At 52.7% G+C, this 15,706-nt stretch overlaps 1 protein-coding gene across 5 annotated transcripts in view; it reads left to right on the forward strand.

Annotated features, from left to right (window-relative positions):
* Window positions 1-15,706, forward strand: part of BCL11B (BCL11 transcription factor B) — a 96,382-nt gene that overhangs the window by 14,548 nt on the left and 66,128 nt on the right. For 2 of the 5 annotated variants that reach the window (XM_036882349.2, XM_036882351.2), the window contains exon 2: window positions 1,229-1,597. The exons of 1 other annotated variant lie outside the window; for it this stretch is intronic. In XM_036882349.2, coding sequence (XP_036738244.2) covers window positions 1,229-1,597 — 369 coding nt within the window. The remainder of the gene's footprint in view (window positions 1-1,228; window positions 1,598-15,706) is intronic. 2 more of the 5 variants (XM_036882352.2, XM_036882350.2) reach the window with 1 other exon arrangement.

Genomic DNA, 15,706 nt, shown 5'->3' on the forward strand with positions numbered 1-15,706 from the left:
CCCTGAGAGGATATGCAACCTCATTGTCCACTTTCCCTTGTTTATGACGCTCAGCTGCCCAGTCTCCCAATTTTCCCCGAGGGGGTTGCTGCTTTCTGAGGCATTTATTAGCTTCAAAATATTTGGGTCCCATGCCCCCTACAAAAAAGAAAGAAAGAAAGAAAGAAAGGAAATAATACATTGGCTGCTAAGGAAATGCGAAAATGTACAGAGCATTGAAAGTGTGGCTTGTCATCTGCCAAGAAATGCTTTTGCAGTCTGAAGAATTTTTTTTTTTTTCTTTTCTTTTTCTGGGAGTGAAAATAAAACCAACCAACAGAAAGGACAGTGGGGAACTGATGAGTGTTGGGAAATCTACAAAGCCAGCAAAATCTGACCGGGAGCAGGATGCTTGGCAGGAAAGCCAGGGTCCCTTTGCCTGCACGGTGTTTTCCTTGGGTATTTCTTTTTGAACCCACACTCACTTGTTGCTTTTGGAGCCCGTGGGCTTCTTTCTCTTGGAAGGACCGGCCGTCAGACGCTGGTCTGGGTTTCCGTGGTCTTGTCTGCTGTGCGGCCAGATCTCAGGTAGAAGAAAGCCAGTAGTATTCCTATGAGTGGGGAGGACAGGAATGGAAGGTGGAGGGAAAGGGGGCGGCATCTTGAGCCCAAGCAGGCCGAACCGCCTCTGGCTAGTGCTTCTCTGCTTGTCTGCCCACTGGAATCGCCCGGGAAACCTTAAAATAAAAAGGACAATCTGATGTGTGGATTTCAGTGTAATTGGTGTGGGGCGCTGCCTGGGTGTGAGTGTGTTGGGAGGTGTTTCAGATCTCTGCAGATGATTCTCAGATGTTGCAAAGTTTGAGAGATGCATCTCTAGCTGGTGCTGTGAAACCACGATGAGTGTGTGTATATACACGTGCACGTGTGTGTGTGTGTGTGTGTGTGTGTATGCTGTGTTGGGGGAAATGGGCAGAGAATAAACTCGAAAGCAATAACATCAGCCCCACTTAGGCTGCAGCCTCCAGGAACTGTGATGTTGCTCCGGAGCCTCAGTTTACCCACCCGTTGCAGTAGGGATGGTGACCCCCTGCCTCCAGGAGTCACGGGAGGATTTGGTGAACTCCGATGTCCCACAGCGGAGTGGGCCTGCCTCTTGGTGGGGAAGGGTTGGAATGCATGGTGGTGACCATGATTGCCTAAGCCCATCTCTGTCTTCTCTGCCCCCCTTTCTCCTTTCTCTCTCCAGCAGAGGCTGACCATGTGGAGGCCGCCATCCTTGAAGAAGATGAGGGTCTGGAGATAGAGGAGCCCACCGGCCTGGGGCTGATGGTGGGCGGCTCCGACCCTGACCTGCTCACCTGTGGACAGTGTCAGATGAACTTCCCTCTGGGGGACATCCTGGTTTTTATAGAGCACAAGAAGAAGCAGTGTGGCGGCAGTCTGGGTACCTGCTATGACAAAGGCCTGGACAAGGGCAGCCCGCCGCCCTCCTCGCGCTCTGAGCTCAGGAAAGTGTCCGAGCCGGTGGAGATCGGGATCCAGGTCACCCCCGACGAAGACGACCACCTGCTCTCGCCCACGAAAGGCATCTGCCCCAAGCAGGAGAACATTGCAGGTATGGGACGCTGTACTTGCCTGGCCGCTACCAAAGCCACCTCCCAGGTCCCATGCCTACCTCCACCCCTCGCTGTGCCAGGCGCTCCCCTCTGCCTGAGAGTGTTGGTGCTGGGAGGACCTGGGGGCTACCAGGATGGGGCCACCGGCCAGGCCTTGCCCTTTCCCAGGGGCCGCCATCCAGGGTACCCTCAGGAGGAGACCGGCCGGGGACTCAGAGAGGCCCGACTGGCTGACAGCCGCTTTACTTTGGCAGTGGGACTGTGCTGGGGGGCCTAGCTCGCAGGTGGCCGGGGGTACAGAGCAGCAGTTTGGAGGCCCCTGACTGTCTGTCACTTTGCTGGTGGTCTTGGTTCTTGGCTTTGGAGCCCAGGGTCTTGGGCTGGAATTTGTTCTTCAGAATGTGGACTAGTCAGTGTCCCAGTCCGTGAAGATGGAGCTGATGAAACCTCTCTTGATAAGGCTGTAAGAATTAATGGGATGTTGGATGTGGGCACTGCCTCCTAGGCTTTTCCTCCCCGTCTTCTCTCTAGCCTCAGTTGCCCATTTTTAAAAAGAGGGGTTAGGCCCTCTGACCTCAGAGGCCCCTTCTGATGTTGCCTGGTCTTGGGAAGGTCTGGGGAAGGGCTATGGGAGCTTGCTGGAGCACTGTGCCCCCCAGGGGAGGGTGGACATGCCCCTTTGGCTGGCCACCGGGACAGCTGCCTGGTACCACCTGAAGGACAGGTGGGGGGCTCAGGTTCTCCAGCCTGGCCTGCTCACCATGGTGAGTTTGTATCAAGTCCCCCTCTGCAGGCTGTGGCCATGGCATGGCTGGCACCTTCTGCAGGGACCCCGTGCCCTGTGCAAACCAGTGTTTGCTTCGGGCTCAAACTTCTGAGCCCAGGAGGCCCGGGGAGGAAAGGAGGGCCCATTCTGCTTCCCAGGAGTGGTGTCCTGTTCTGCAGCATGGCAGCATCAGAGGGCATGTAGAGCAGGGCTCAAATCCTCCTGGTTGACTTAGGACAAGCCGCCACATGGGTCCACGCCTCAGTTTCCCCATCTGCCACCAGGGAGTGATAGTACTGGCAGGTCTGGTGTGAGGGTTAGATGGGCTCCATTATGCTTTTCAGTGGAACTTCTCTTTTAGGGGTCCCCTGGGGCACTGCAGTGTGTAAGTAGGATGCTGGAAAATGTATAGATCCCTCTCCACTGTGTTTTGGTCATGGAAGCTCGTGGAGATGCTGGAGGGACTGAGGCTTTGGGTGCTCCTTGGAGGGTGAGCCTGGTGCAGCCAGGGCACCCCACTCCCATGGGTGACACAGGTGGGCGTGGACACAGACCCCTGTCACCCAGCAGGCCATCGGGGAATGCAGCAAGCCCGCTGCTCTGTGGCAGCCATGTGGTCTTGGGTTGCACTTTGCCCACCTGTAAAATGGGATTAATGAGATTTCTGTCTTGTGAAGAGACTGTGGTGATATGCAGCTTCCTGTAGGCGCATGCTAGGCACTGGGAGACCCCAGTGAACCTGACTGGCCCGGGGACCTTGCCTTTGGGTGGCTTTCCCTGCATGAAATCTCTCACACTCTCAGTTGCCAGGGGCACTAAGAAAAATGTCCAGGCCACAGTCATGTAAACCCTGGCTTTTCCGAGTGCCGTGCAGATCGGAATGACGCTTCTGTCGTTATGGACAGAGCATCAGTCGAGAAAGGTACTGGGTCCCTTTTGTCTGTGTTGTGGGTTCTCCATGCTTTGCTTTTCTTTGACACTTGAGGATAGTTTTCACCAGTAGTAGAAACACCTGCATCGGGGCCCACAGACGTTCCCAGGGTGGTCCATGACGGCACAGGCTGTGGAGGCTCTGGTGCCTATTTGTGTTTCAGTGGAAAGGCTTTCTGCTTTCGCCAAAAACTATATGAATCCTCATTTCGTGTTGAACGTATTTCCCAGTGAAAGCCTGTAGATCACTGTGGGTAGGTTTGTTTAATAAAGCGACTAAGTATGATTTCATAAAAGGCTAAGTTAATCTCCAAGACAGCTTTGTCCTTTTCCCCACAACCCCACTCCCCATTTTTGGGGCTGTAATACTGCAGCAGCTTACGGTATTTTTATTTTCCGTGTGATGAAAGATATTCTTGGCCTTTTCTGTTCAGCCACGGGATGAATGGGTTTCTCCATTCTCGAAGAAACATGTAAAATAATCCCTTAGAAGTCTAAAGAGATATGTGTGTTCAAAGTGTTTAAAATGTTATTTTAATCAAAGGCACAAAACAGTCTCCATACTGTGTCAGTGGAAGACGACCATTCCATTTTACCAGCACATCACGCGCATTGCTTTCCAGTCCTTCTCCTTTTCCCCTCCCTACTTTGGCACCAACTTCTTTTTTTCTTATTTAATAAAAAGGAAAGATTAAAGAATAAAACTTCAGTGGCTCAAATGTATAAAGTAATTTAATATGGTGGGAGCATTAATTATTTTAGCTTAATTGAATTCTGAGGACTGCAGTAGTTGCATTTTTGTAGACAAGCCCTGTTTATTATTTCTCTGTGTAGATTAACAGTAAAGGAAACACAGATAACTTTCAGTTATTTATTGTAATATAAATGTGTCAATTCATGTGTAAAGCAAGCTGCTCAAAGATAATTGAGTCTTTATATTTTAAGAGGGGGACTAAGAATCACAGACGCTTCTCTGCCTGGGCTTCCTGCCCATGTCCAGCACCGCTGGCCTCGTCCAGGCCACGCCTGTTCCTGCTGGCCCTGGCCGGGTTGCTGGTGAGCAGGTGGATGTTAATTCTTGGGGCTTTGCCTCCGGCTGGGCTGTCTGAGGTGAGGTACGTGTGGTGGACTTGACAGTCATACTTCTCATGGAGTCATTGAATGGCATGTTGTCTGGACGGCCCTCCTCCCTGCCAGGCGCTTCGAGAGGTGGGGCTCTAGAGATGACTGGGCAGGGCTGGCCTGTCAATATGTAGGATCCCTTTCACCCTTAAGGGTGAGAACGAGTTGGAATTCTGTCAGCTGGACCCCAGTTTGGCCCTTTCTTTGGGGCAGTAAGTCTAGAGACTGGTATGAAAGGAGTAGTTAACTTTTTTTCTTTTGATGATAGAGAAGTAAGAGAATGGAAGGAGGAAGTTTCTGAAGCTTTGTCTCCTGGGGGGTATACATGCATGTATGCATTCATTCATTCATTCATTCCACAGCCAACACAGCTCTTCCCCTGCCCCAGGAGGTGACAGAACCCCCAGGGGGCGAGGGCACTGTGAGAGGACCGCCCTCTGGGCTGGTGCTCTGTCCCGCCTGGGGGACGTGGCTGGAGTGAGAGCAGCTGGCAGCCGCACCCTGGGCGTGTGCTGCTGTGGCCCTCCGTCCTGCTCCTTGGCCAGCTGCTGTGGGGCTTGTGTCCGAGGCCCATCTGAGGATGAGGGCTGGAGTTGGGCAAGGTAGGGGCTTTGGCCTGGAGATCTGACCCAGGGCAGTCACCTGCCTCTGATGTGTGTCCGTGGACATTGGGGTTCCCCGAAGAGTTCCCCTTCCCAATGTGTTCCCCAACCTCTGCCCAGGGCTGTGATGGAGCTTGGGGACTGTCCATCAAGGGGAGCTAGGATTAGCAGACCCTGGAACGGGAGGGGACGGAGGGGCTCCAGGTGTGTCAAGAGCAGTAGTCTCTGAGCCATTCATTACCTGGGAGGGGTGTCTGGAAGAGGGGTGAGGAGAAATGGAGCTTGGGGTGTTTTGGCCTGTGTGGGAAAGGACCCAGCCCTAGGCTGTGCCCTACTCTGCTGCCTGCCAGCTTTGTGCAGAGTGACTTGACCTTCTGAGCTGCAGTCTCCTCTTCTGGGAACGTTCCCAACAATAACCGTGCCGTCCACATGACAGGTGGCTGGCTACAGTGAGGGAGCCTGCACTGTCGCAAGCTCCACCATTGCCTGCGTTGGAGTGGCTAATGGAGTGTTCCAGGGCTCACGGAGAGGCTTCCACTGGGTTCTGAGCTTTCCACCATCAGCAACACTGTCAGAATGACTGTTCTGATGGCAGGTCACCCTAGGAGGGGTCTGGGGGGGGTCAAAGGGGCACGGGCTTTGGTGTCAGTTGGCCAGGGTAGAATTCCAGGGCCCACCCAGGCGAGTCACTTCACTTTCCTAGGCCTTGGTTTCCTCATCTGCGCCTACTTTTCAGCTTTAGGCAGGGATTATGTGAGATGAGACGTGCACTTCACCCACCTAGCACAGGGCCCGGCTGCAGGTAGGTGACTGAGAAGTGGAAGCTTCTCAAAAGCTTTTAAAAGTGTGTGGACCCCGCTTGGGAGCACGAGGTGCTTGCCTTTCTCAGTCAGAATCAGAATCTTGAAAACTTGTCTTGGCTATTTCTCTCAGCATTTCCTCTAGACTCCTCCTTAGAATTTCCATTTTACAGCCACTGGAGGAAGGCTCTTGATCACAGGTAATTGGTCTTTTCATGATATCTCCTCTTCCATAACTAAATGAAGCTGTAATGGGGGAATGAGCCATCAGCTACCAGGCATGCGCTTGCTTTCTGCCTTCTTCCCCTCCTCTCCTTACACCCCACATGTCAGATTTCTGGAGAAATGCAGGAGACAGGCAGCAGGTGACAGGAGGTGGTAGATCCTCCTGGACTGGAAGTGGCAGGCAGTTCCCTACTGCGATGGCCCTACCTGCTCTGTTCATCTTCATTGGGAACCCGGGATGCACTTGGCGAGGCAGGGGTTCATGTAGCAAGCAGGGCACAGACAAGGGGTTTGGCTTGGGGTCCCAGTGACCCATGGCTAGGCAAAGTGTGTTAGAGAAAAGAGCTTCTGATCAGCTGCAGGGTTTACATGCTACTCTGAGAATGTTCATTTCAGACTTTAAAAAATAAATAAAATAAATGTGAGAAAAAGAATATTAGTTTGGCTGGTTGGGAGAAACTAAATAACTTGCTCATGCTGGAAACTGGAGATAAACCCCACTTGCAGGCTGTCTTAAAAAACTTGCATTTGGTATATTTAGAGTTGTTATTTTCCCTCCAAATTAAGATTAGTTAAATCCGTGTGTGTTGTGGCATGGATTATTTTTTGTATTATTAAATTGTGACAGCTAATTATTAGTTCTGTCTGCACCAAGGAAAAGTGGAGTGTTCTGTCTGAGGGACATGGCCCTGGGCTCGAGCTGGAGTGCTGTCCCCAGAGATAGGGGCGCGGGGGCCTGTCCGTTAACCCTCACTGTGCTAGGTGCTTTTCTTGGGTTATCTACCTTGAAATTGATACTGACCTTGAAACAGATACCTCTAACCCCACTTTGAATAGACATATTTAACGCTACTTTGAGTTGGGGCTCAGAGAGGTTAAGGGACTTGCCTAAGGTCACAAAACACTGTGAATTCAGACCCTGGTCTGCCTGCTTTCTTCAGATAGCACAGGGCATGGAGGCTTTTAGAGAGAGGTAGTCAAACTGTTCTGCAGAGTCAGTGCCTAGACCCCATCCATAGCAGTCTTTGAAGTCCCTCCCAGGTACGATCCTTGTAGATACAGCCAGGAGCCCTCAGGCCCCCAGAGACTTTGACCCACAGTTTGAGGCGTCTTCGTATAGTTGCCAGTACATCCTGGTGAAGGTTTCGGAGAGGTTGAAAATAGAAAGGAAAGCAATAGGATGTGAATTCAGGTGGACCTGTGCCCGAATTTTGGTTTTGCCAATAACTTGTAAGACCTTCATCTAACTGTTCACTCTCTAAGTGTCCATTTTCTATACAATGGAGATAATCTTTTTCATTTTCCAAGCTTGTTGTAAGGTTTGATTTAGACAATGTATGCATATGTGAGGCCCCTGTGGATTGTTGGCTTTGTTCATAATGGAGAACCAGCGGTGAGACACACAGGGCGGTTCTGGCCTCCTGGCCGGAGCTGGAAGGATCTCCTTACCAAGGCTTCCGTTCTTTCTTGCTAAGGGGTTTGGCTGAGCTTACGTAACGGTTACTGGCAGGGCTGAGTCCATCTCCCAGTGATCTTGAGTCAGGTGACCTTTTGCCACACCAAGCTGCCCAGTTCTGTGACTTGAGGCCCTTGCAGAGGCCCAGTTTCCTCTCCTGCAGAGGAGGGTGAGCGGGCCTGTCCTCTGGCTGCCCATGGAGGCAGTGGACTGAATGTACTGTGTAAACTGTACAAGTCAAGGGCAGTATCAGCAGCTACAAAATGTAACTGTAGGCGAATTGTTCACTGAATTAAAAAGGGGACCGGAAACATATACTGGTCAGCAAAGGGTATTTTCTTTTCTTTTTTTTTTTTTAAGGTTTGGGGCCTCATAATCTGTGATTTTTCTAGATAGTTCCATGTTTCTGGCAGAAATTCAGGAACAAGGAAGGAAAGTAAGGGAAGAGAGGGAAGGGCACTGGGCTTCCAGGCAGAGAACCTAACCAACATTTAGCCCCAGTTCCTATTATTATTGGGTTTTTTATTTGACAGTAAATAGTTAACAGTTGACTTAAGTTTTTATTAGGCACTTGACAACATTTTTTTTTTTGTGTGCTAATTTTCATGCCTGACTAATGTATAACGACCAGCTCTAGAATCTGTTAGGAGGGGCTGTGGGTCAGTCAAGCTACATAAATAAGGCAGCCTGGCCGTAGACCCTGTGTTCTTGGGTTCATCTTTTCACCAAGGAAACAAAAGATTGAATTTTTCATATTTAGACTTTTGATTTCACATACATATGGGGGCTTACTCTGCGCCAGCCACTGTTTGAAGGGCTTTACAAATAGCAGCCGAATTAGTCCTCCTAACAATCCCATGCAGTAGATGCTCGTGTCAACCCCACTTCACAGAAGAGGAAAGTGAAGTGCAGAGACTTTAAGTCACTTGGCCAGGGTCCACAGCCAGTGAATAGGGGCCCAGGGTGTAAACTCCCACAGTCATGCTCTTCCTATGGCGAGGCAGTGCTGTGCTGGCCACATTTCATCCTGTGTCCCATCCACGGTCCCCTCCCCACATAGGTGGGAAGTCAGATATCACTTTCATTTTGTAGGTGAGGAAACTGAGTCAGAGAGAGGTGAAGAGCCTTGCCCAGTCATGCTGTGAGTCAGTGGCATGGTTGTACCTAGAAACCAGCTCCTGACTTCCAGCCAGCGGGCATAGGGTCTTCACTGGGTCATCCCCAGGGGGCCCAGGCCCCACGAGATCATGTGCTTCTTTACCTGTGACTGGCACAGGCCCCTTCTGCTCCTAGCCAGGTAGTTAGTGATTTCCACTCTGGGGATGAAGCCCTGTGATGGGACTTGGGGACCAGGACAGTGGACCTCCACCTGTCCTACACATGTCTACGGATTTCATGTTGGCTACCCTTTGTGTGAAGCCCCTTTTGTTAGGAGCTGGCCCCCACCCAGTCAGGCAGTAACAGGCAGATGGGCCAACCAGCTGCAGATGGGGTGGGGGTGGGGTCAGGCATGGCGGATCCTGGCCCAAGACCTGGGGTGGTGTCGTTGCTCTGTGGCTTACATGCTGTGTGACCTTGAGCAGACCTTCCCCTCTCTGGGCCTGAGCTTCCTGAGCTGAAATACGAGGAGGGGCTACTGGGGATTTCCAACAGCTGCAGGTCTGGCAGGGGGTCAAGGGCTAGGCACCAGCTTCCTACCCAAGTCCCCTTCCCACCCAGCGGCCCCCATCGCCTTTCCTCATTTGGTACATATTGCTCTTTGCAAATTGGTTTTCTTTGAAGAAACTGGTGGTTGAAAAGGAAAACTATTATACTAAAGTATAAACAGTGTCTCTGCTGCTCCAAGCATGAACCCTGAGGAGGACTTGGTGCCCTTGCTGTGAGGTTGACTGGAGTTTGGGCGTGTCCACCCCCCAGGCCCCCATGTGTTTCAGGCCTATCCTTAATGTTGTAGATGTGGTCTGGCATTTCTTTTTTGTTGTCATTAAAAGGGCTTCCCCCATTGTATAAACCTTGGGCCTCACAAACTTTGGCCCAGGCACTGTGAAGTGGCAGCCAGTGACCTGATGGGGTAGGGGTGTTGGCTCTGCCTGAACTGAGTCAGGGAGGAGCTCCAGATGGCGGGTGTGATCAGCACGTGGAGGCTGGACCCAGGGGCAGGAGGCCTTTCTGGAGAAGGCCGGCCGGGCTTCTAGGCTTCATTTTATTTTGTTTTAAAGTGGGTTTCCGTAGGGCACTCCCGCTGATCTGCTGGTTTTGGTCTGGAGGGACAGAGTGAGGGGCAATAGGGATGGGAGGGTGACTGGCTCAGGAAAGGAGTCTGGGGGGAACGGGTGTGGGAGGGGGAGGCCTGGGAGGGAGAAGTAGGACCACTAGATGAGACAGGTGTGGGAAAGCAGCTGCCTGCTATGCTGCTCAGACAGCATGGGTGCTGGGACCCCAGGCTCCTTTAGGTATGTGGAAAAATAGCAACAGGAGGGCCTTTTGTTAGAGGTGAGAAATCAGAACCCCGCCACTGCCAATGTGGAATAGAGAAGGCAGCTATTCAGATGCACCACCGAGGGCAGGGTGAGCCCCTCAGCCAGACAGCGGGCAGCCAGCTAGTTCTCTACAGCCAAGGCAGTGTTTGATCAGGGTTGTTGACCCCTCAGGGCTGAGTGCAGGCTGAGTACCCTGGGAAGCTTCCATGACCTGGAGGTTGCAATGTGGACAGAGCCTTAGATGCAGGCAGAGAAATCTAGACTCAAAGGTAAAAACAGGTGCATGGGTCAGCACCCACCCAGGACGAACATACACGCACAGTCCTGCTGCTTGACAGCCGGTGCCTGCCTGTGATGGAGGGCGAGGAGGGACATCTGTCTAACTGGGGGTGTCCAAAAAGCACCATTCTGCTCTCCTGACTTCAGGTGCCAAAGGGATCTTTGAAAGTATTGGAGAAAGCACTGGCTTTGCGTCAAAGGCTTTTTTGGGCCAAAATTGGCATCTGGAGAGTGTGGCCCCAAACTGGGTTCTGAGGGTCCTGTCTTAGGGCCGGGGGCCAGGGACTGCCTGTCCTTGGCCCAGTGTGATGGCAGCTGTCCAGGGTTCCTCCTCTCCCTTAAGGAGAAATAGGACAAACCTTCTCACCCAAGCAACTGGCCACAATGGCCGAGGTTGGTACACCCCACAAAACTACGTTCCTCTGAGGGAGCCTGGGTGGATTCTTTCCCCCTCCCACTAAGAGTTCAAAGCCAGCTGATTAAGAAACCTAAACAGTGTGGTCTTCTCCCGCATCGTTGACATCATTGGCTTGTAAAACTTTCCCTGCAAACGAGGAGACTTTATTCCTGGGAAGAAGTATGTAATTTTCCTGACCTGGACTTTGCTTTGGAGAGAAGAGGAAAGAGAGAACTCATTTCCAGAAACAAACGGGGCCCAAGATAGCAAACGAGGCCCACACTCCGGTGTCGGCGCCGTGCTGTCCGGAGCGCGCAGTCCTGGGCGCCCGGGGCCTTAGAGCTGTGGGGACACGGCCGAGGAGGCTGCCCAGCGCTTTGCTGCCCGGGTCCTTGGCGCGGTCTGAGACTGCGGGGGAGGGGCGCGGAGACGGACCTCGGCATCCTCCCAACTCGGACACAGAACCTCTTCTTCCACTCGCATGAAACCGGGCGCCACCTGCCTCGCCACTGATGCAATTTTCCGTGTGCCCCGACGGTTGCAATTTGCAAGACTCGTCTTGTCCCCTCTCCGGATCTCCAGCGGCCCCTCCCCTCGCCTGGCCTCCTCCCCGCCCCGCTCTGGTGCCCACCCCCAGCCAATCATCCCCCCCCCAGGGCGGGAGGGGACAGGACAGAGCTCCTCCTCCCACGCCAGCGGGGGACTTCAGGCCCCGCCCCCCGGGGGGCCTCTCGGTTTGGGGTCCATTAGTCTCCCTTCGCTGCCGAGCCCCGGCACACAATGGCCTTTGACGAGGCGGGCGGTGCAGAGCTCCGGCAGGGCGCGGGGGCGGCGCGTACCTCCTGGACCCCTCGCCGGAGGACTCTGGCAACTCCGGTGACAGTTCCGGGGGCCTTCCCTGCGGTGCCTGCCCCTCCCTGGGCGGCCCTGGTCCCGCAGGGGGTCCCGGGCGCTGCTCCCCTGCCTTTGGGTACGCCTGGTCCCCTCCGGCAGCCGGCCTCGCCGACTAGTCCGCGGCCTTTCCAGCCTGCGCCCCCGGCTCGCGGCGATGCCACCGCCAGCCACCTCCTTCCTGCCCTCCCGGCCCGGCCGCCGCGCACGTTGATTGTGTCTTCTTGGGGCGGGAGGGCCGAGGGGGCTCCAGGCCATGCATAATTCGGGGGCTTAATGGACCAGCTGCCCGAGTCGGGCGGCGAGGGGCGGGCGGCGGCGCAGCTGACCTGCCAGCGTCTGGCCTCGCCGAGAAGGCGCGCTTCTTTCTTCCTCCGGTGACAGCTCCCCTCCCCCTCTCGGCCAGGGTCCGAGCAGGCCGGGGGGCGGGCGAGTAGTGGGGTTAGCCAAGGGGAGGGGGCAGCCTGCATGCAGCCGTGCAACTTTTGCTTGGGGGGCGGAAGGCGTGCAGTGAATCGGAGCCGCCCGGGATCCGACTCCTGAAGGAGCCAGGGGAGTTGGAATGCAGGTTTCCCCGGAGCCTTCTGCGGCCCTTGAGTTTTTTTCTTATCCCCTTTCCCCCACCCCCCGGCGACCCCCTGTCTGCCCCCCGCCCCGCAGCCGCCCGGCGAGCTAGCCCCCTGGCCCCGGGCCAGCCTCCTTCCCCTGCAGCCGGAGGAGATGGATGAAGGCGGGGACCCAAGGTCAAGGGCGGGGAGTCCGCCGCCTCTGGGCCCCTTTGTGCGCGCGGGACCTCCCCTCCTCCACCCTCCGCCTCCTCCCCGGCTCGACCGAGCCAGTGACCTTCCCGGGCAAGGGGAATTGCACTTCAGGACCCCAGAAAACTCCTCCAAACCGCTGTGCATGAGGGGCGGGGCTCCTGGCTGGGGTGGCATTCCTTCCTGGGCATTTGTCCTGGGTTGCGGGGGCGCCCGGAGATCCCCTCTCCGCCCGCCGCCAGCGCTCTGAAGGGTTGCGCCGTCCTTATTAGCTCACCTGGGCCCGACAGAGCCCGGCGGTTCCCTGGATCCAGGTGAGGCCCTGTTGGAAGGGGCCTCGCAGATTTCCTTTGTGCATTTTTGTGTCCATCCAGGGTAAACAGTCTGATCCAAAAAGGGTTTTCTTTGGAGCTCCCCGCCCCGCAGAGAGGAAGCCTGCTTTTCCAGAGGGAGAGGGAATTCCTGGGTAGGGGGATTTAAAAATACTCAAGAACGAAAAAGTGTTTTCCCAATTGTGTGGAAGTGGACCCTCTTACTAGAGTGGGACGCAGAGCCCCATGGACCTACCGGGAATTAATGCGAGTCCTTCCTCCAAGCTCCACTCCTCACAATACCTCCCCCAGAGAGAATCTGTATGCAAATGGTCACCTTGTTTGGAGTCTCTATTTTTCCTTCTTAAAAATTGGCCTCCAATTGTTTAAAGCACTCTAACAGGCCCTCAAAGACCCAGAAAAGCAGTGGTTGGATGCCCAGTGTATTTACCACAAAGCTCGTAGGAAAATGTTCAAACATTTTCCCAAAGCTGTTACTCTGGAAATAAAAATGTATGCTGTTTGCCTATAGAAGATTAAAAGTTTACCTTCACTGTGACAGCTTTTCTAGGCTAGAACTGGAACCACGTCTCTATTTGCCATTATTCAGAAATAAATCTGAACCAAACAATATATTTGCTGAAACCAGAGTCAAGGTAATTAAAAAAATATGTATATACATATTTATTTATGATTTGGGTTGGCCCAAATTATAACAGAATATTGTAGTTTCTGTGCTATCCAAGGCTAAAGTATTTTGTAAACAATGCCTTCATGGCATTTTGAGTAAGAGTTGATATTAAAAAGCTTGGATTTTGCTAACTCGAACTTTGAGCAGCTAGCTTTACTTCAGACAAATCTGAAGGCATTTGTCAATTTATTTTTTTGAAAGGCCTACAGAAAAGGTAACAAATTCAACACTTGGGAACTCAAAGCTGCTGGCAGTCCTGGACAGGAAGGTTTTCATATCTGCCTGAACTTGCTCGTTGATTTCTCAGACGTCCATTTATAACAGTTCTAACAAGATAGAATCTGCCTTTGAATATCTGTAAATACGGGTAAAGATCACAATCCACACACATAATGGTTCGAGACTGGAAAGGCAGATTCTTGTGTTTGATTAATATTTATGTTACCAGATTCCTTTTACAGAAAGAAAGATGAAACACTAATTATGTGTGTGTGTGTGTTCAGGGGGCCCCATCCTAGGTCTCTGCAGTTCCTCTAGAGAGACACACGTTTGAGGATTTTTGGAGACCAAGGTGTATGTGGGGGTAATTGTTCATGTTTTGCTTGACAGACAGGTAACCTGTGGTTGGCTGACTTCAGGGCCCTTACAGGAAGGAGGCGGCCAACTTATTCCCGTGTTCTTTATTTTGACAACTCAACAGTGCTAAAAAAAATGGGTGATTTCTTCCTCCAGTTTTCAGTTAAGGCTTGGGACAGAATGGTCAAAGGCTCTCTTCTGGAATCCTCCTTGAATGAGCCCCCTGGGTGCCCTGGCTCCTTCGAAGGGCACATCCCCTTCTGAGTCGGGCAGCTGGGTGGGCTGCCACGCAGGCGCTGTTCTGAGCTGTGTGACGAGTCTGCAGGGCACAGGTGACTTGCCTTGCTTTGTTCCAGAGCCACGTGTGGGAGATTTGTTTGGGAAGGGGACATTTTGTCACGTGGGTCCTGTTGAAGTACCAGTGGACTTGGTCGCTGAAAGGATCCTGGGGAGGCCTCTTTTGGAGGTTGTGGTTAAGCATCTTTAGTAGCATTACTTTGAGGAATCTAGATTTTCTTACAGGATTTTCTAGAAGGGTGGCCTCCTGGATTCTCTGGGATCCTCAGAGACCTGAGCCCTGGTTAGACTTTGGATCAATATTTGCTGTTGCTGGAGCGCTAGGGGCCATGGCAGTGTTGAAGTGCCAGCATGGGATGTTGGCAAACAGTGCCCACACTCCCAAGTGTGTTCATTCCTAAAAGCCCAGGGCAAATCAGTCCGTCTCTGTCTCTATCTATAAAATGGGGATATGCAGTGGTTTAATGCTCCTGCCACCATCCAGATATGAAAACAAACCATTCTGTAGGGGGAGGTGATGGCTGATTCCAAAGACATCATTAAAGTGTAGACTGTTTGGTGCATGGGGGCAGGGTGACTAACTTGAAAAAGGGAAAGGAATCAAATAGCTACTTGTGTAGCCTGTCATTTTCAATGCGAGGCAGGGGGGAAATTGGAGGATTTAGAGGGTGCCTAAGGCTTGAGCTTTCAGTTCAGTTACCTAATGCCAACTGGAAACACCCCCGCCCCAGCCCACCCCCATCTCCTTGTCATTGCTGGGGACTGTCATGTGATTCAGAATCTTAATACAGAGTGTGTGCTGTTGCCCTTGACCTGAAGACGCCAGAAAAGCGATCTTTACTGACGTTTGGTTTCTGGCTCCAGAAGGAGAGGAGTTGGGCCTAGGGTTTGTCTGCATGGGGTTGGAGGGGAATGCATCCAGCAGGTAGCCATTAAGTGCAGTCTTGTTAGGTGCAGATGTGGAAGGAACTCAGTACGGACTAGTGTGGAAATTCTTTTCCTTTTGCCTCTGCCTGTCGAAGCTAAGAAAAATGGGCATTTATGCCACAGAGCCCACAGCTGGCTGCTCTGAAATGGTACCGTCATTGGGGAAATGGGAGGCCCCACATGTCCTGTTGGGACTCTTACTTTTGTGTGGTTAGTTTTCTTTCGAAGAGGTTTGGTTTCCTTTTTCCAGCCAATACTGAGTGACCTGAATTGGATTTTTAAAAGGAATAACCTCTGGTGGGGTCCAAAACCTCTGGTTTGGTCTTGCTAGTTAGAAAATACAGATGCTTTCTTTATGTATTTGGTTGGTTCATGCTGGCAGGGCCCAAACCTCAGGCTTGAGTTTGGGGGTGAGGGGAGTGTGGCGCTCTGCCTTCTCCACGGGGCACTTGACGGAGTCCTTGTTCCCTGGCAGTGGAGCTGGAGTGGACTGGGGGGCACGGCAGATACCCCGAGCCTGTGTGGGTGCAGGCATGGAGCCAGAAACTGTCTGGTGCTTCTTAATTGAATACAGATCCCAGTCAGTTCCACGTGGGCATT

Source organism: Manis pentadactyla, chromosome 11 (assembly GCF_030020395.1).
Source record: "Manis pentadactyla isolate mManPen7 chromosome 11, mManPen7.hap1, whole genome shotgun sequence".
Taxonomy (NCBI): domain Eukaryota; kingdom Metazoa; phylum Chordata; class Mammalia; order Pholidota; family Manidae; genus Manis; species Manis pentadactyla.